The sequence below is a fragment of the Phacochoerus africanus genome, chromosome 9, assembly GCF_016906955.1.
Source record: "Phacochoerus africanus isolate WHEZ1 chromosome 9, ROS_Pafr_v1, whole genome shotgun sequence".
Taxonomy (NCBI): Eukaryota; Metazoa; Chordata; class Mammalia; order Artiodactyla; family Suidae; genus Phacochoerus; species Phacochoerus africanus.
In genome coordinates, this window is record NC_062552.1 from 56263378 (window position 1) to 56284915 (window position 21538).

Here is a 21538-nt window from a genome sequence, read left to right on the forward strand (position 1 = left end):
AACTTAAGTCAAAAGAAGAGCTCTTTTGGAGTTCCTATTGTGGCTTGGCAGATTACAAACCCAACTAGTATCCATGAGGATGTGGGTTCGATCCCTGGCCTCCCTCAGTGAGTTAAGGATCCAGTGTTGTGGTGAGCTGGGGTGTAGGTTGCAAATGTGGCTTGGATTCTGTGTTACTGTGGCTGTGGTGTAGGCCAGTAGCTGAAGCTCCAATTCAACTCCTAGCCTGGGAACTTCCATATGCTGCAGGTGCGGCCATTAAAAAAAAGAAAAAAAAAGTAGTTCTTGATTCCACAGAAGTAAAATTTATTTATTTATTTTTCCCCATGTTGTCGTTTTGGTAGGAGGTGTCCCTCGTACTCCAGTGAGACAGAAGATGAATACCATGTGCCGCTCCTTAAAGATGCTGAACGTTGCAAGACTGAATGTAAAGGCTCAGAAATTACATCCAGATGGCAGTCCGGACACAGCTGGGGAGAAGGGGATCCAAAAGATAGCCAGTGGAAGAACAACAGATAAATTGGAAAACAGAGGAAGAACACTAAGAAGTTCTAAACCTAAAGGTATTCCTCAATTCCATTGCACTCCGTTATCTAAATTCACGTTTACTTTCATATTTTAAAATTTTAATGACAGCCCTCACTTACTGAACATTTGTTGAGTATCTGCTACATGTCCACAGGTGTGTTATGGGGAGTAAGTAAATAATTTAATTTACTCTCCTTAGAATTCTGATCCAGGAGTTCCCATTGTGGCTCAGTGGTTAATGAACCTGGCTAGCATCCATGAGGATGCATGTGTGATCCTTGGCCTCGCGCTCGGGGGGTTAAGGATCTGGTGTTGCCATGAGCTGTGGTTTAGGTTACAGATGCAGCTCAGATCCCGTGCTGTAGGCCAGCGGCTATGGCTTTGATTTGACCCCTAGCCTAGGAACCTCCATGTGCTGTGGGTGCAGCACTAAAAAAAAAAAAAGATATCTGATCCAGCTACAAAGAATAATAATGAACATATATATATATACACACACACATAAATACATACATACACACAGTGAACTGATAAATCTATAAGAGAGCCAAGAGTCTACAACAGAAAATACTTAGTCATTTTGGAAGTAAAGACATACTAGGAATTGAGAAAAGGAAAGTTAGTCTTGGGCAAGAACAGGCTAAGAAGGCTTCTAAGGAGCCGCTGGAGGCCAGGTTAGATTTCGAGCAGTATAGATGTCAAAAAGTGTGTGCTAGATGAATGATTAGCATAAGCAAAATCACAAAAAAGAGCTGTGGCTTGGCCATAGCACAAGTGGTTAAAGAAGATTTATACATTTGTGAGTAAGGAGAGAGGGGAGAAAGATTCATGAATAATCTAGGGTTAGATTACTGAGGTCTTTCAAAGTTGGGCAAAAGAATTTAGTCCAATACCTTTTGTTTTCCTCCCCCACTTTAAAAATGGATTGAATTATAGTATGTTTCCTCATGGTACTCTCTTTGGTCACACTGACAGTTCTCGTCCTGTGGTGACTGTGATAATAACTTGTGAACTTTGGGCAGACTGCCTGATAACACCTTTGAGTTCTTTTGAAAATTCTGGAATGAAAGTTTTCTGCATCTTTAAACATGTACCTCTTGTGGAATGCCAAATCATAGATGAGAATCGGTTTGAACAGACTGTCTCTGAGCTAGTAAGGTATTCAGGAAAGGGGATGATTCATTCAAGGGAGAGCAGAATGAACAGCAGTGCAAGGCAGTGTGGTGGTAACAGAGTTTCTGGACTAGAACTTTGCCAGAAATAGACTTGCACAACAGCAATAAATTGATGTTTGGAAACAGTGCCCAAACAGTTCAATAGAACAAGGATAGTTTTTTCAACAAATGGTGCTAGAACAACTGGATATCATTATGGAAAAAATGAACTTGGCCTTACCTCTTAATAATATTTTGAATTTCTCTCTCTCTCTCTCTCTTTTTTTTGTTATTTCTAGGGCTGCACTCTCAGCATATGGAGGTTCCCAGGCTAGGGGTCTAGTTGGAGCTGTAGCTACCAGCCTACACCATAGCTCACGGCAACGCCAGATCCTTAACCCACTGAGCAAGACAAGGGATTGAACCCGCAACCTCATGGTTCCTAGTCAGATTCATTTCTGCTGTGCCACAAGAGGAACTCCAATTTTTCTTTAAAAAGATAATTTGTCTATAAATTTTCCTTTGTTATAAATTTAACTGCATTATGTGTTTGCTCTATGTTCTGTGTTCACTGAGACTTAGTTCTGAATATTCTGACATCAATAATATAAGGAAGTGTTTTATTTTTGTAATTAGCTTTTGATGTTTTAAGACTGTGTGCATACAGTGTGTTTTATGATACTGAATCTTTAATACTTGATGAAACTTAGTGGTCTAATAATGTCAAGTTTTGTTAATATTCTATGTGTATTTGAAAATAGTATATATTCTCTCATTTTAGGGTATTTGATTCTATACATATCCATGTTATTAATATTTGGATATTCAACCTTCTCATTAATTTTTTTCTACCTCTTTTAACTATAACTGAGATCATCATGTTACAGTCTTTCACCATGTAGATTTGTCCAAGTTTCCTTGCAGTTCTGCATTTTTTGCATCATACATTTTGAGGCTTTCTTTTTAGGTCCATACAAAATCATTATATCTTCCATGTGACTATGTCTTTTGTAATTACTCCCTTTATTTATTTCTAATAACTTTATGCCATGAAGTGTATTAATAATGTAGCTATACTACCTATCTTTTGGTCAGTGCTTGCCTCAGTATTTTTACCTACTCCTTTATTTCTTTGTCATGTGTTTCGGGTATATCTTTTTTCTTTTTTTTTTTTTAAGGGCAGAACCTGCGGCATGTGAAAGTTCCCAGGCCTAGGGGTCGAATTCAAGCTGTGTCTGCAACCTATACCACAGGTCAGGGCGATGCTGGATTCTTAATCCACTAAGCGAGGCCAGGGAACCTGCATCCTCATGGTACTAGTCAGGTTCGTTACTACCGAGCCACATTGGGAACTCCTGGGTATATCTTTTATAAACAGCATAATTCTTTTTTTTTGGTCTTTTTGCCTCTTCTTAGGCTGCTCCCGCGGCACATGGAGGTTCCCAGGCCAGGTGTCTAATTGGAGCTGTAGCCACTGGTCTACGCCAGAGCCACAGCAACACTGGATCCCCAACCCACTGAGCAAGGTCGGGGATCGAACCCGAAACCTCATGGTTCCTAGTCGGATTCATTAACCACTGCGCCACGACAGGAACTCCTAAACAGCATAATTCTTTAAAAAATTCTAATAATTTCTACCTTTTAACCAGCAAGTGTATTTGTAAAATAAATATTTAAAATTAGGATTACTGATAAGCTAGGGTGTATTTAAGTGGCTTATTTTGTACTTTCTATTTTTTTTTCCTTTCTAGCAGGCTATGTCATTAATCAAGAGTGTTTTTTGTTTTTTGTTTTTTGCCATGCCTGTGGCATATGGAAGTTCCCAGGGCAGGGAATGAACCCCTGCCACAGCAGCAACCTAAGCCACTGCAGTGACAACACCAGATCCTTAACCTACTGCACCACAGGAGAACTCCTAATCAAGTGTTTTTTATGCATCGTTTTCCTTTCCACTAGGTTTGAAGGTCGTATGGTGTGTTTCCCTTTACTGGTTACCCTTAAATTTATAACATGTACACTTGATTTGAAAACCCTTAAAATTAATCACTATTTCTGAAAATTTTCAGGCTTGGTATTTTTAACATTTTGGACCAGATTAATTCTATAAACTATAGGATGTTTAGAAGCATCCCTGGCCTCCACTCATTAGATTCCAGTAGCACCCTCTGCCTCCCCACCAGTCACAGCCATCCAGATATAGCCAGATGTCCCCTGGGCAGCAAAACTTCCCAATTGATAACACTGGCTTAAACAATACAATGACTTTTGCTGGGTCTGATGATCAAGTTGACTTTTTTCCCACAGGTTTTAAAACTGAGGAGGAGCTACTATCTTACATACATGAAAATTACCAGAAGACTATGGCCACAGGAGAAATCACGTTGCATTCATGTGCTTGGAACATGATCTCAAACATTAAAGCATTCCTAAAGTCCAGAGGCCCCAAGGAATTGGACGTAAGCGAGTCTGGGTATTGTAAATGCAGTGGTTGGTTGCTTGTTGGTGGGTCTGGCTCATGTGTCTTGGCAATGTATATTATGCTTGGCATATTTCAAAAATGATAAGATGCGTGAGAGGGTAGACACAGTTTTAGGTCTTGGAAGGTAGACATGGTAATTATGGCAGAAATCAAGGAAACAGACTAGGTGTGGGTAATTACATGTACTTTTCTTCAAATGAAAGCTCTGTTTTCCTCTGAGCTGCATGTTAGTTTTTTGTTGTTTTTTTTGTTTGTTTGTTTGTTTGTTTTTTGTTTTTTTTGCCTTTTCTAGGGCCGCTCCCTTGGCATATGGAGGTTCCCAGGCTAGGGGTTGATTTGGAGCCATAGCCACTGGCCTATGCCAAAGCCACAGCAATGCGGGATCCAAGCCGTGTCTGCGGCCTACACCACAGCTCATGGCAATGCCGGATCCCCAACCCACTGAGCAAGGCCAGGGATCGAACCCGCTACCTCATGGTTCCTAGTCAGATTCATTAACCTCTGCACCACAACAGGAACTCCTACATGTTAGTTGCATGACTTAAGCCACTGGTTCTTAACCGTGGCTACACTTTAGAGTCATCTGGAACATTTTAAAATGTTGATGTATTTTGCTTAGACTTCTCAATCAATACTTTACCAAATCTTCCTTTTATGAAAGTTCAAATCTGCAGGATTGCTGTATCTATGCCCACTTGCTCTCAAATACTTTTCTACATGTTCTTTCTAAAAGTATAAAAGAAAAATATGGGAGTTTCTGTTGTGGCGCAGCAGAAATGAATCCAACTAGTATCTATGAGGATTCAGGTTTAATACCTGGCCTCGCTCAGTGGGTCAGGGATCCAGTGTTGCAGTGAGCTGTGGTGTAGGTTGCAGACATGGCTTGAATCCCCTGTTGCTGCGGCTGTGGTGTAGGCCAGCAGCTGCAACTCCTATTTGACTCCTGGTCTGGTAGCTTCCATATGCCGTGGGGGCAGCCCTAAAAGAACAAAAACAAAAAATATTTCACAAATTTTCAGCCAAATGAAAGAAAGGAGATATACTTCCTTTCTTTTTCTTTCTTTCTTTCTTTTTTTTTTTTTTGGTCTTTCTGTCTTTTCTAGGGCAGCTCTGAGGCATATGGACATTCCCAGGCTAGGGGTCTAATCAGAGATGTAGCCACCAGCCTACACCAGAGCCACAGCAACGCCAGATCTGAGCTGTGGCTGCGACCTACACCATAGCTTATGGCAACACCAGATCCTTAACCCACTGAGCGAGGTCAGGGATCGAACCCACAACCTCATGGTTCCTAGTCAGATTTGTTAACCACTGAGCCAAGACAGGAACTCCCCATATACTTTCTTTCTTAGGGGATTAGTCAGCTGTAAAGAAATGAGAAATAATGATAATTAGGGAGCTCTGGTTGTGGCTCAGTGGGTTAAGGATCCAACTAGTATCCATGAGGATGTGGGGTTGGATCTGGCATTGCTGTAGCTTTGGCAAAGGCCTGCAGCTGCAGCTTCGATTTGACCCCCTAGCCTGGGAACTTCCATATGCCATAGGTGTGGCCCTTAAAAGAAAAAAAAGAAAGGAAATAATAAGTATTAATATTCTCCTATGTGATAATTTTGTATTTTCAGATGAATTGCCTATATCAAGTTAGAAACAACCTCTTAAAAACTAGCAAAAGTCTTCGACAGAATGTAGGAAAACTGGATAAAGAGGACAAAGTCAGAGAGTAAGTACTTATCTTTTATTTTAAAAAAAGAACTTTAAAACAAAGCTCCCAAGATTTGCTCGCATCACTTTAATTTTTTTAAAAAAATTTTAAATTATTTTTCATCATGGATTTTTACAGGACATTGAATATAGTTCCCTGTGCTGTGCAGCAGGACCTTGTTGTTTATTTTATATATGGTAGTTTGTATTTGCTAATCCCAAACTGGTAATTTATCCCTCCCTCGCTCCCTTTCCTTTGGTAACCCTAAATTTGTTTTTTTGTCTGTTTGTATTTTTAATGTCTGTGAGTCTGTTTCTGTTTTGTTAAAGTAGTTCGTTTGTATCATATTTTAAATTCCACATACAAGTGATATGACATTCGTCTTTTTCTTTCTAACTTTCTTCACTTAGTATGGTAATCTCCAGGTCCATCCATGTTGCTGCAAATGGCATTATTTCATCCTTTTTTGTGGCTGGTTATGATGTATTAGTTTAAGTTTATTGCCAGTTACTCAGAGAAGCTTTCATAGCCGATTCTTTATGGTGCTCTAGCATGCATTTACCTAATAACCTTATCATTATTTATAAAGCAATGACTCTTCTTTTTGGTTGTTCTTTTTCTTTCTTTTTTTTTTAAGGGTCGCACCCACAGTATATGGAAGTTCCCAGGCTAGGGGATTAAATTAGAGCTGCAGCTGCTGGCCTTCACCACAGCCACAGCAATGTGGAATCTGAGCCACATCTGAGAACTACACCACAGCTCATAGCAACACCAGATCCTTAACCCACTGAGCAAGGCCAGGGATCGAACCCACATCCTTGGGGATACTAGTCAGGTTCATAACCCACTGAGTCACAATGGGAACTCCCAGTTGTTGTTTCTTATATAAACTGATCTATGGATGAGGAAGGAACTTTGATTTTAGTTAAGTGACACTCAAAGTAACTTCACCAGGTATTTTTTTCTCTCAAGATGCCAGCTTCAGGTATTTCTTCGTTTGGAGCTGTGTCTGCAGTGCCCTTCAATACATGAAAGTATAGATGACATGGAGCAGGTAGTGGAGGAGGCAAGTATGCTGCTTAGCGCCACTGGGGATTTGCTATAGATGCTTTCAGCTTCCCTGCAGAGGCCATGTGGTAATTTTCTACAATCTCCTTCAGATGACAGATTTGCTGCGCATGATGTATTTAACTGAAGATTCAGCATACCTAGCAAAGTTTTTGGAAGAAATTTTGGGATTGTAAGTTTGATGACTACTAATTTAAATTTAAAATTGTATTTACCAAGAACTCTGTGGGGTATTAGAATTGTGAAGACTGTTTTTCCCGCTGAGGGAGGGAGGTGTGGAGAGAGTGGAAAGGTGAGTCTTCCACACTTGACCAGTCTCTTCCACAGGTATAGTGACTCAATCCCAGAGACACTTGGAAAGCTTTACAACAGCCTGGGATTTGTGATTCCTCAGAAGCTGGCTGGTGTCCTTCCTACAGATTTTTTCAGTGATGACTCCATGACTCAGGAGAGCAAATCACCCCTTTCTGTGCCTCTTATGTCAAGTGCTCATAGATCAGTGTCAGGTGGCACTGAATCAGACCAACTGGAAGAGCTTCGTACCAGATCAGCTAAGAAGAGAAGGTAGGCTCTTAAAGAAGTAAAGGAATTACTTGCATTGTTATGGTTCTGGGGTAGGGCACATTTAAGCTTTAATTCAGTTGTCGGTTGTCTTTGTAATTTATTGAATGAATAGTTGCCCTTATGTCTGAATCACAGAACCCAATTATTGGAGTCCCTTACAAGGATCACCTGATACCCTCTATATTATCCGGGGAACATATAGTATGTATTATGTAGTCCGAAGCCCCTTTAATTGCCCACGTGGGGTCTCCGGAACTAGGAGCTTTCCATGAGATAGGCTGAAGGGTTTTTTACGTTTCTTTTCTTTTCTTTTTTTTTTAAATCTTATAGCCACACCAGTAACATGGAAGTTCCCAGGCCAGGAATTTATTCAGAGTCCCAGCTGCAACCTACTGCAGCTGTGGCAATACTGGATCCTGTTAACCCACTGCACTGGGTCAGGGATCAAACCCATGCCTCTGCAGCCACCCAAGGTGCTGTACTCAGATTCTTAACCCACTATGCCAATGGCAGGAACTCCTGATTTTTTTATATTTTCCATGATGCTTTTCATTGTCCAGAACTCGTTAAATTAATAGTAGTTACTTTTAGAGATTCCGGGGTTGACTTGTTTTGTTGTAAGTTCAGGCTAACCTCAAGATAACTTTTATTTTAAGTGTTTCTTTTAAACTCTGATTCCTTTTTTTTTTGCTTTTTGCTTTTTAGGGTTGCACCTGCAGCATGTGGAGGTTCCCAGGCCAGGGGTCAAATCAAGAGCTGCACTCCCAGCCTGCACCCCTGCCACAACAATACCAGGTCCGAGCTGCATCTGTGACCTACACTGCAGCTCATGATAATGCCGGATCCTTAACCCACCGAGTGGGGCAAGAGATCTGAACCGGCATCCTCAGGGATACCAGTTGGGTTCATTACCACTGAGCCACAACAGGAGCTCCTAGTTCCATTCTAATCTGACTAGTTATAACCTCTATTAAGTATATATCGACTATTTCTTTTCTGGTTTCGAAAGGAAAAATGCAATAAGACATAAAAGCATTGCAGAAGTTTCACAAAATCTTCGACAAATTGAAATTCCCAAAGTGTCCAAGAGAGCTACAAAAAACGTAAGTCATTTCCAGGAGGTAAGAAATGGTACCACTGGAGTTCTTCAGGCATGAATTGATACAATAAATAAGAATGGAAGAAAGCGTCTTCACGTTTAAGAAATGAATGTTGAAGCATACAGAAATTGTGTTGTTTTTATTTAGGGCTGCACCCAAGGTGTGTGAAAGTTCCCAGGCTAGGGATCTAGTTGGAGCTCTAGCTGCTGGCCTATGCCACAGGCACAACACCATTAGATCTGAGCCACGTCTGCGACCTATACCACAGCACACGGTATCACTGAATCCCTGACCCACTGGTCAAGGCCAGGGATTGAACCCAAATCATCATGGATACTAGTCAGATTAGTTTCCACTGTGCCACAATGGGAAATCCCAGAAATTAAATATTTTTATGAAGGTGTCTACAACTATAAGAAGTAAAGAAACATAAATTTGTTAAAGAATAATCATTTAACCCAAAGTGTGACAGAGGTAATATTTTAAAATAAAGTGATCATTGTACAACCATAAATTAATAAATTCATTGAGTAATAAAAAAATTAAAACAATAAAATTAGTAAAAGTTAGGAAAGAAGAATAAGTTAATTCAAAATCAATGTTTTTGAGAAACTCATGAAATAATAACATAAGAGGCCACTGAGAAATAACATACAGTCATAACAGGACTTTATGTACCAGAAAGCACTTTTCAGTACATATTTTACTTCAGTAACAAGTTTTAAAAAAAAACAAAACACAAACCTCTCATGAAGCCAGCCAGGTGGTAAATATTTTTCTGTGGCAGTAGATGTTAGGACTGGATTGCAAAAAAAAAAAAAAAAATCCAGCTGGAGTCTGTTTACTAAGTATAATCAATGTTTTACTAAGGGAAGAAGAGACACAAAGAATGCTCAATGCAAACGTTTCAATAACTTTTGAACTGCATGAATTATGAGAAGAGTTAAAATTCTCTGAGAACTAGCTTTAGAAGCATTACCCATTATAGGAGTGCTTTTCTCTGTTTCTAGAGATTTAAAGCTGTCTTTAAGAATTGGAGGTGGGATATCTTTTAAAGAGTGGCATGGGAGTTCCTAATTGTGGCGCAACAGAAACGAATTTGACTAGGAACCATGAGGTTGCAGGTTCGATCCCTGACCTCACTCAATGGGTTAAGGATCTGGCGTTGCCATGAGTTGTGGTGTAGGTCGCAGGCACAGCTCAGGTCTGGCGTTGCTGTGGCTGTGGCATAGGCTGGCAGCTGCAGCTCCAATTTGACCCCTAGCCTGGGAACCTCCATTTGCTGTGGGTGTGGCCCTAAAAAGACAAAGGCCAAAAACAAAAAGAGTATTGAAATTGGAGTTCCCATTGTGGCTTAATGGAAATGAACACAACTAGTATCCATGAGGATGCACGTTCAATCCCTGGCCTTGCTCAGTGGGTTAAGGTCCATGTTGCTATGAGCTGTGGTCTAGGTCACAAACAAGGCTCAGATTTGATGTTGCTATGGCTGTGGTGTAGGGTAGCTTCAGCTCTGATTCAACCACTAGCCTGGGAACTTTTATATTGCTGTACCTGTGGCTTTAAAAATTAAAATTGAAATTATATAAAGTCAAATATTAGTGCTTCTTCACCATTCATTCTTCAGAAGTAATCACTGACAACAGTTTGTTATGATATTTCCAGGCCCTATTTTTGTGCATTTTATAGCTATTTCTGTTATGTAGTCTTACAGGTGGAATTGCAAGGGTCAAATGGTTTCATGTGGAATTTTTATTTATTTTTTTCTCTATGGAAGTTCCTGGGCTAGGGTTAAATCAGAGCTGCAGCTGCTGGCCTAGGCCACAACCGCAGCAATGTGGGATCCAAGCTATATCTCGCAGCAATGCCAGATCCTTAACCTATTAAGCATGGCCAGGGATCAAACCCAAATCCTCATGGATACTAGACAGGTTCTTAACCTGCTAAGCCACAGTGAGAAAACTTTATTCTTATATTGTAAATGAATTCCTATTTAAATTTTCTGACTGGATTTTCTCATCTTTTAGGAGAATTCTCAGCCTAGTCTTCAGCAGCCTCCACTCCCAGTGAAAGAAACTGTACAAGGTATTCTTTGTTTCCTCGTTGTACACAATGACAATTTTATTTATTTTTTACTTTTTAGGGCCTCATGTGTAGCACGTGGAAGTTCTCAGGCTCTCAGGGTCGAATCGGAGCTACAGCTGCCGGCCTTCACCACAGCCACAGCAACCCTAGATCTGAACCATGTCTGCAACATACACCACAGCTCACGGCAACACAGGACCCTTAACCCACTGAACGAGGCCAGGGATCGAACCCACATCCTCATGGATACTAGTCAGTTTCCATGACTAGTACTGCTGAGCCATGACACATGTATTTTTATTGCATTTGTTTAAGCAGTTGCATATAGTTAGAAACTAGTTTATATAATTGATGGTTAATGAAATATGTCCAAATGCCATGTGCTAAGGGATTGAGATGTTCACATGGTCTCAAAATACTACATTTTGCAAAATAGCTGGCCTGAAATATGTTTTTTAAATTCATTAACATGAAAGCCAAAAAAGAAAATAGGCAGCAGAACTGGTTTAGATGAAAAGGGTTTAAGTGTGACATAAATACACTACATGATCCCTGCTCGGATCTTAAATTTAGAGGAAGAAAAGCTATAAAAAATGTTATTGAGATAAGAGAAATTCAGAGGCGTATTAGATAATATGCCCTTGTTCTTTGAAGATTCAAACTGAAATACAGGAACCTGAAAAGTTGTGATGTCTGCACTTTACCTCTGGCATCCAGGGTAAGCAGTTATGTAAATGAAAAGAGAGGTGGAAGGAAAGAAAACAGATGTGACAGTTGGTAAAGTTTAGTGGCGACTATTGTCCTTTGAAATTTTCTATAGATATTAAACCTTTTCCAAAACTTGGGAAAAACAAAAAGTAATAAATTTCAAATTTGGCTGTCAGGTCATGTTTCATAGAATGCCCAAGGCAGGTAACAGGCTTTTCCAATGGAGCTAGAAAAACATTTTTTGAAACTTTGGTGTGCATTATTGGTGTCCTTAATGTTTATGTCGTTGATGGGTAAAGGGCTTCTTCCATTTTGTGGATCCTGGTTTATTTGTGTGTGTGTGTGTGTGTTAATCGAAGTGTGTGATTTACAATGTTATGTAAATTACGGCCACACAGCAAAGTGATCCAGTTATACATTCTTTTTTAAAATATGTTTTCCCATTATAGTTTATCACAGGATATTGAATATAGTTCCCTGTGCCATGCAGTAGGACCTCATTGTTTATCCATTCTACATTTGCTAACCCCAACCTCCTACCCCACCTCTCCCACAACCTCCTCCCCGCTGGCAACCACAAATCTGTTCTCTTTGTCCAAGTCTGTTTCCATTTTGTAGATGCAGATACATTTGTGTCATATTTTTCTGTGTATGCGTTTAATTCAGATTTTATTGCTTTTTAGTGGTGTCTTTGTCTAGTTTTGGTATCAGTATATTTGATTTTTACCTAAGTGACTTGCTCTTTAAAGAATTTTTTTACCCTTGCTAAATTTTTGAATAGCCTCCACTCAACCATCCTGCTAGCTTGCCGAGTATTTCTTGACTCTTCAGCTATTACTTTGAGTCTAGATGGCTGCAACTCTCATGCTCTGGAGTTAGGAAGAGGGTTTAAAATACAGTAGTTGCCCCTTATCCATGGAGAGGGGTGTGGTATGTTCCAGTACCCCCAGTGGATGCCTAAAAACTGCAGATAGTACTGAACCCTATATATACTGTTTTTTTTCCTGTACATACATATCTGTGATAAAGTTTAATTTATAAATTAGGCACAGTAAGAATTATCAATACTTAATAATAAAATAGAAAAATTATATCGATATAATAAAAGTTATGTGAATGTGATCTCTCTCTCTCTCTCAAAATATCTTGTACAAATTTAATGCCTTTTCCATCATTTTTTTTTTTCCCTGTCCTTTTAGGTCTGCACCCATGGCATATGGAAGTTTCCAGGCTAGGGGTTGAATCAGAGCTGCAGCTGCCAGCCTACACCACAGCCACAGCAACACCAGATCTTAGCCGCATCTGCAACCTACACCACAGCTCATGGCAACACAAGATCCTTAATCCACTGAGCAAGGCCACGGATGGAACCTGCACCCTCATGATTACTAGTCAGATTCATTTTTGCTGAGCCACGTCAGGAACTCCTTTTCCATCTTAAATAAGCACTTCTCATGCACCATGGCCATAATTTTTTCAGTTTGAGGTGAGACAAAAACTATCTTTCCTTTTCTTAAAAAAATTTTTTTTTAAATTATAGTTGATTTACAATGTTGTGCCAATTTCTGCTATGTAACAAAGTGATGCAGTCATACATATGTATACTTTCCCTTCCTTATATTATCTTCCATCTTGTTCTATCCCAATATCCATTCTAAGAGTAATAGTTTGCATCTACTAACCCCGAGCTCCCTGTCCATCCTTCCCCACTTCCCTTGGCAACCACATGTTTGTTCTCTGTCTGTGAGTCTTTCTGTTGTGTAGATAGGTTCATTTGTGCTATATTTTAGATTCCACATATAAGTGATATCATATGGTGTTTATCTTTCTCTTTCTGACTTACTTCATTTAGTATGATAAGCTCTAAGTCCTCCCATGTTGCTGCAAATGGCATCATTTTCGTTTTTTATGGCTGAGTAGTATTCCATTGTGTATATATACCACATATTCCTAATCCAGTCATCTGTTGATGGACATTTAGCTTGTTTCCATGTCTTGGCTATTGTGAATAGTGCTGCAGTGAACATAGGGGTGCATGTATTTTCTTTGAATTATAGTTTTGTCTGGATATATGCTCAGGAGTGGGATTGGTGGATCATGCGGTGGTTCTATATTCTGTTTTCTGAGGAACCTCCATACCATTCTCCATAGTTATTGTATCGATTTACATTCCCACCAATAGTGTAGGAGGGGAGTTCCCATCGTGGCTCAGTGGTAACCAACCTGACTAGTATCCATGAAGATATGGGTTTAATCCCTGGCCTCACTCAGTGGGGTAAGGATCCGGTGTTGGCATGAGCTGTGGTGTAGGTCGCAGATACAGCTCAGATCCTGCATGGCTGTGGTTGTGGGGGTAGGCCAGCAGCTGTAGGTCCGATTCGACCCCTAGCCTGGGAACTTCCATATGCTGTGGGTTCAGCTCTAAAAAGCAAAAAAAAAAAGTGTAGGGCAGGGTTTCCTTTTCTCCACACTCTCTCCAGCATTTGTTATTTGCAGACTTTTAATTACGGCTATTCTGACTGGTGTGAGGTGGTACCTCATTGTAGTTTCGATTTGCTTTTCTCTAATAATTAGTGATGTTGAGCATTTTTTCATGTGCCTGTTGGCCATCCATATATCTTCTTTGGAGAAATGTTTATTTTGGTCTTCCCATTTTTCAGTTGGGTTGTTTGTTTGCTTTGAGTTATGAGTTGTTAGTATGTTTTGGAGATTAAACCTTCATCAGTTGGATTGTTTGCAACTGTTTTCTCCCATTCTGTAGGTTGTCTTTTCACTTTTTTAATGGTTTCCTTTGCTGTGCAAAAGCTTGTAAGTTTGGTTAGATCCCTTTGGTTTATTTTTGGTTTGGTTCCTTTGTCTTAGGAGACTAACCTAAGAAAACGTTTGTATGGTTTATGTCAGAGAATGCTTTGCCTAGGTTCTCTTCTAGGAGTTTTATGGTGTCATGTCTTATGTTTAAGTCTTTAAGCCATTTTGAGTTGTTGGGTTTTTTTTTTGTTTTTTTTTTTTGGTGCATGGTGTGAGGGTGTGTTCCAGTTTCATTGATTTTCATGTAGCTGTCCAGGTTTTCCGAGCACCACTTGGTAAAGAGACTATCTTTTTCCCATTTTATATTCTTGCCTTTTGTTGAACATCAATTGACTGTAGGTGTCTGGGTTTATTTCTGGGCTCTCTTTTTGGTTCCATTTATCTGTATGTCTGTTTTTGTACCAGTAACCAAACTGTCTTGATTACTGTAGCTTTGTAATATTGTCTGACGTCGGGAGAGTTATGCCTCCTCCTTGGTTTTTTCCCTCAGGATTACTTTGGCAATTCTGTGCCTGTGGTTCCATACAAATTTTTATGGTTCCATACAAATTTTTGGATTATTCGTTCTAGTTCTGTGAAGAATGTCATGGGTAATTTGATAGGGATCACTTTAAATCTGCACATTGCTTGGGGTAGTATGACCATTTTAGCAATATTAATTCTTCCAATCCAGGAACATGGGATATCTTTCCATTTCTTTGAATCCTCTTTAATTTCCTTGATTAATGTTTTATAGTTCTCAGTGTGTAAGTCTTTCACTCCTCGGTCAGGTTTATTCCTAAGTATTTTAGTTTTGGGGGTGTGATTTTAAAAGGTATTTTTTAATATTCTTTTTCTAATATTTTATTGCTAGTATACAGGAGTGAAACCGATTTCTGAATGTTAATCTTGTATCCTACTACTTTGCTGAATTCGTTGACCAGATCAAGTAGTTTTTGTGTGGAGTCTTTAGGGTTTTCTATATATAGTATCATGTCATCTGCATGGAGTGACAATTTTGCCTCTTCTCTTCCAATTTGGATACCATGTATTTATGTGTTTATTTATTTTCTGATTGTTGTGGCTAGGACTTCAAATAAAAGTGGTGAGAGTAGGAGTTCCCATCGTGGTGCAGTGGAAACAAATCTGACAAGGAACCATGAAGTTTCGGGTTCGATCCCTGGCCTCACTCAGTGGGTTAAGGATCTAGCATTGCCATGAGCTGTGGTGTAGGTTGCAGACGCAGCTCAGATCTGGCGTGGCTATGGCATAGACTGGCAGCTACAGTTCTGATTAGACCCCTAGTGTGGGAACCTCCGTATGCCACGGGTGCGGCCCTAAAAAAAAAAAAAAGACAAAGAAAACAAAAAGTGGCGAGAGTAGGCATCCTTGTCTTGTTCCAGATTTTAGCAGGAAGGCTTTCAGCTTTTCTCCATTGAGTATTATATTGGCTGTAAATGGCTTTTATTGTGTTGAGATATGTTTCCTCTCTTCCCACTTTGGCTAAGCGTTTTTATCATGAATGGATGTTAGATTTTGTCACATGCTTTTTCTGCATCTATTGAGATGATTACATGGTTTTAGACTTTTATTAGCGTGGTGTATTACATTGATTGATTTGTGCATATTGAACCATCCTTGTGAACTTGGAATGAATCCCACTTGGTCATTGATGTATTACCTTTTTTTTTTTTTTAATGTGTTGTTTGATTCAGTTGGCTTAAATTTTGTTTAGAATTTTTGCATCTATATCCATCAAAGGTAATGGCCTATAATTTTCTTTTTGGTACTATCTTTAGTTTTGGTTTTAGGGTGATGGCAGCTTCATAGAATGTCGTTGGAAAAGTTTAAGAAGAATGGGTATGTTTGTGTTTTTGGTAGAATTTTCCTGCGAAGACATCTGGTCCTGTACTTATGTTTGTAGGCAGTGTTTTTAATTACATATTCAATTTCATTTCTAGTCTCTCTATTCAAATTATCTGTTTCTCCTTGATTCAGTTTTGGTGGGCTGTATATTTCTAGAAAGCTGTCCATTTCTTCTAGGTCGTCAAATTTGTTGGCATATCATTGTTCATGGTATTCTTTCATGGTCTGGGTTTTGTTTTGTTTTTTAATGTGTTTTATTTTTTCAGTCATGTCTGCAGCATATGGAAGTACTAGGCAAGGGGTTGAACCCATGCCACAGCAGCAACCCAAGCTTCTGCCATGATGCCAGGTTCTTAATTCACTGTCACAAGAGAACCTCCAAGTTTTCCTTTTTCACTATTCATAGATAGGTTTGTTCTTACCACAAATCTTAGCAACCCCAGCACTCATTTTTTTATTTTTGTTTTTGCATAAGTTGCAAAACCTTTCATTTAAAGAAAGCACTTTAAGATTCTTCAGCATATCCAAGTTGTCAGCATCACTATTTTTTGGGCTTTGGGGCCTAAGAGGTATTTAAGTAAATACTAAGCACAGTACTGCTGTACTGTGACAGGCCATCTGATAACATGGATGGTTACTTATTGACCAATGGGCAGGATAGGCTGGATAAGGGAATGGTTCGTGTTTCTGATGGGACTGAGCAGCAGGTGTGAGATTTCATCACACTACTCAGAAAGGCACACATTTGAAACTATGAAGGGTTTATTTCTGGGACTTTTCATTTAATGTTTTCAGACCATGGTTGACTACGGGTAACTAAAACTGTGGAAAGTAAAACCACAGATGGGGGAGACTACTATAACTCAGCAAATTAGTAAAATAAAAAAAGAAAAGTGAAATTGCTGGAACTGAAAAGCAGTTTCTCTACTTGAGGCTAAATACAAAGAAGCAAAAAGGCCCAATGTGAGAAAAATCATCCTAACACTGGGATATGTTAAAATGATCAGTGGGAGTTCCTGTTGTGGCACAGGAGAAATGAATCTGACTAGGATCCATGAAGATGCAGGTTCAATCCCTGGCCTTGCTCAGTGGGTTAAGGATCTGGTGTTGCCTCGAGCTGTGGTATAGGTTGCAGACGTGGCTTGGATCCCGTGTTGTTGTAGTTGTGGTGTAAGCTAGTGGCTACAGCTCTGATTTGACCCCTAGCCTGGGAACCTCCATGTGCTATGGGTGCGGCCCTAAAAAAAATAAAATAAACTGACCATGACTCACATTAGTCAACCTTTTTAAGGATTAGGTCCATTTTACAATGAATAAATCTAATTTAACACAACCCCTTGTGTTACTGAAAGTTTGGGCTTAAATTTGTAAGAGTAAATAGTTTTGTTTTTTTTTTTTTAATTTTATCTGTAACTATTGACATCCAAGTTTTTTTATTTTATTTTATTTTTTGGTCTTTTTGCTATTTCTTTGGGCCGCTCCCGCGGCATATGGAGGTTCCCAGGCTAGGGGTCTAATCGGAGCTGTAGCCACCGGCCTACGCCAGAGCCACAGCAACGCGGGATCCGAGCCACGTCTGCAACCTACAGCACAGCTCACGGCAATGCCGGATCCTTAACCCACTGAGCAAGGGCAGGGACCGAACCCACAACCTCATGGTTCCTAGTCGGATTCGTTAACCACTGCTCCACGATGGGAACTCCTGTAAGAGTAAATAGTTTTGATAAACCATGTGAGTGTACTATTTAAGGAAATCCCATTGGTAAATGTGAATATTAACAGTCTATAGCATAGTTTCCCCAAACATATGCTGTTTTGGATATCTTTCTTTTCCCATATATGGCATTTCTTAACAACATTTGACTTTTTTTTTTTTTTTTTTAATGCTTTAAGAAGTGACCAAAGTTCGAAGAAATCTCTTCAACCAGGAAATGATTTCTCCTTCAAAGAGATCCGTAAAGCGGGGGTTGCCTAGAAGCCATTCTGTGTCAGCTGTGGAAGGTCTTGACAACTTCAAAAGGACTAAAGGTACAGCATTTTAGGGTAACTACGAGAAGAGGGTTCTTGAACCCCCCAAAATCTCCAACTCTGGTGCAGAAGCTCGTTAATCCTCATTTATTTTCCTCTCCACTTGGATGAAGAATTAATTCTGGTCATTTTCAGTCCTCCCTTCCAAATTATCCTTACAGACAAACATCTGTTTTATAAAACCAGTTCAACAGAAATGAAGGATAGTGACTAGTTGTTTTTAGTCTTTTGGTTGGTTGGTTTGTGTTTTTGCTTTGTTCTTTTTTATTCAAGTATCATAAAATCAACTCTTTTTTTTTTTTTTTTGTCTTTTTGCTATTTCTTAGGCCGCTCCTGCGGCATATGGAGGTTCCCAGGCTAGGGGTCGAATTGGAGCTGTAGCCACCGGCCTACGCCAGGGCCACAGCAACACGGGATCCGAGCCGCATCTGCAACCTACACCACAGCTCACGGCAACGCCGGATCCTTAACCCACTGAGCAAGGGCAGGGACCGAACCCACAACCTCATGGTTCCTAGTCGGATTCGTTAACCACTGCGCCACGACGGGAACTCCAGAATCAACTCTTTTACTGGTCTTCATTATAGTTGCAGAGTTGTGCAGCCGTCATTCCAGAACACTTTCATCACTCCAGAAAGAAGCTCCACACCTGTTACTAGTCACTCCATTTCTCCCAGTCCTCCCAGCCGTAGGCAACCACCAGGACTTTGTTTGTATAGGCTTGCCTATTACATATATTTCTTTTTTTGTCTTTTTTCTTTTTTTTTTTTTTTTTGTCTTTTTGCTATTTATTGGGCCGCTCCCGTGGCATATGGAGGTTCCCAGGCTAGGGATCGAATCAGAGTTGTAGCTGCTGGCCTACACCAGAGCCACAGCAACTCGGGATCCAAGCCGAGTCTGCAACCTACACCACAGCTCACGGCAATGCCGGATCGTTAACCCACTGAGCAAGGGCAGGGACTGAACCCGCAACTTCATGGTTCCTAGTCGGATTCATTAACCACTGCACCACGACGGGAACTCCACATATATTTCTTATAAGCAGAATCATTTTATAAGGGCTTCGTAACTAGTTTCTTTCACTTAGCGTATTATTTTCAAGGTTTATACATGGCGTGGTATGTCTCAGTACTTCATTTCTTTTATTGCCAATAATATATCACTGTATGGGTAAACTACATTTTATTTATAGATTCTTCAAGCGGTGGGCATTTAAGTTGTTTAGACTTTTTTTGATTATTGTGAGTGCTGCTGTAATAGTCACATACAAGATTATGTATAGACATGGTTTTAATTCTCAGGCATATACCTAGAAATGAAATGACTGGGTTATGTGGCAATTCTTTGTTTAAATTTTTGAGGAATTAACCAAATTTTTTCCAAAGTGGCTATGCCATTTTAACATTTCTCACTGACAGTGTATGAGGGTCCTAATTTCTCCATGTCCTCACTACCACCTTCCATTGTCCCTCTTTTTTAAAATTTTTATTTATTTCTTTATTAGTCTTTTCTAGGGCTGCACCAGCTGCATATGGAAGTTCCCAGTTTAGGGGTCTAATCGGAGCTGTAGCTGCTGGCCTACACCACAGCCACAGCAACGTGGGATCCAAGCCACGTCTACGACCTACACCATAGCTCATGGCAACGCCAGATCCTTAACCCACTGAGCAAGGCCAGGGATCAAACCTGCAACCTCATGGTTCCTAGTCGGATTCATTAACCACTGAGCCACAACGGGAACTCCTGTCCCTCTTTTCTGATCTTGCTCTTCATAGTGTGTGTGAAGTGGTATTTCATTGTAGTTATGAATTGCATTTACTTGATGAATAATGTTGCTGAGCATCTTTTCATGTGCTTACTGGCCATTTGTATTATCTTCTTTGGAGGAATCTTTGCCCATTATATTTTATTTATTTATTTTTGTCTTTTGCCGCACCCACAACATATGGAAGTTCCCAGGCTTGGGGTTGAACTGGAGCTGCAGCTACCAGCCTATACCACAGCTATAGCAACACTGGATCCGAGCAACATCTGTAACCTACACCACAGCTCATGGCAATGCTAGGTCCTTAACTCAATAAGCAAGGCCAGGGATCGAACCTGCATCTATTTTTAGTTTTTTGAGCAATCTCCATACTGTTTTCCGTAGTGGTTGTGCCAATTTATATTCCCACCAACAGTGTAAGAGGGTTCCCTTTTCTCCACACCTTCTCCAGCATTTATTGTTTGTAGACTTTTTGATGATGGCCAAAGGTGTAAGAGGGTACCTCATAGTAGTTTTGATTTGTATTTCTCTAATAATTAGCAATGTCAGCATCTTTTCATGTGTTTTTTGGCCATCAGTATGTTGTCTTTGGAGAAATGTCTATTTAGGTCTTTTGCCCATTTTTCCAATTGAGTGGTTTTTTTGATATTTAGCTGCTGGAGGTGTTTGTATATTTTGGAGATTAATCCCTTGTCAGTCACTTCATTTGCAAATATTTTCTCCCATTCTGTGAGTTATCTTTTTGTTTTGTTTATGGTTTCCTTTGTTTTGCAAAAACTTTTCAGTTTAATTAGGTCTCATTTGTTTATTTTTGGTTTTAATCTTTTGTTTTTACTCTAGGAGGTGGATCTGAGAAATACTGCTGCAGTTTATGTTACAGAGTATCCAGTCTTATATTTAGGTCTTTAATCCATTTTGAGTTTATTTTTGTGTATAGTATTCTGATTTCACTCTTTTGCATATATCTATCCAGTTTTCCCAGCACTACTCACTGAAGAGACTGCCTCTTCATTGTATATTTTTGTCTCCATTGTTGTAGATTAGTTGACCATAGGTGTGTGGGTTTACTTCTGGACTTTATATCCTGTTCCATTGATCTATATTTATTTGTATCTATATATGTTCTTATTGCCCTTCCGTCAATTGTTTTAGATTTGTTTTTGTTGGCCTTTTTTTCTTCCTTCTCTTCTCTTGTAGTTTGATGGCTATCTTTAGTGTTGTGTTTGGAATGCTTTTTCTTTTTTTTTTGTCTTTTTAGGACCATACCTGAGGCATAAAAGTTCCCAGGCTAGGGGTCGAATCCGAGCTACAGCTGCCAGCCTACGCCACAGCCACAGCAGCTCGGGACCTGAGCCGCATCTGCGACCTACACCACAGCTCACAGCAATGCTGGATCCTTAACCCACTGAGCAAGGCCAAGGATTGAACCTGTGGCCTCACTACAGATGCTGGCCTACACCACAGCTCACGGCAGCACTGGATTCTTAACCACTGAGTGAGGCCAGGGATTGAACCTGCAACCTCACGGTTCCTAGTCAGATTCAGTTCCACTGCGCCACACTGGAAACTCCCAAGACAAGATTGTTTTAAGTTGCAGGTCTCTTAATTGCATGTGCATCTCCAGCGTCCTGCATTTGTACCTTCCTCTTCTCACGGTTTTTGTTTTTGGTGGCATATTTCTGTGGATGATTTCCTATCTTTACT

At 39.9% G+C, this 21538-nt stretch overlaps 1 protein-coding gene across 1 annotated transcript in view; it reads left to right on the forward strand.

The window, feature by feature from the left end:
* Positions 1-21538, forward strand: part of TICRR (TOPBP1 interacting checkpoint and replication regulator) — a 56534-nt gene that overhangs the window by 16802 nt on the left and 18194 nt on the right. The window contains exons 7-15 of the mRNA XM_047794919.1: positions 345-563; positions 3987-4138; positions 5784-5881; positions 6836-6929; positions 7024-7103; positions 7259-7495; positions 8505-8598; positions 10623-10680; positions 17935-18069. Coding sequence (XP_047650875.1) covers positions 345-563; positions 3987-4138; positions 5784-5881; positions 6836-6929; positions 7024-7103; positions 7259-7495; positions 8505-8598; positions 10623-10680; positions 17935-18069 — 1167 coding nt within the window. The remainder of the gene's footprint in view (positions 1-344; positions 564-3986; positions 4139-5783; positions 5882-6835; positions 6930-7023; positions 7104-7258; positions 7496-8504; positions 8599-10622; positions 10681-17934; positions 18070-21538) is intronic.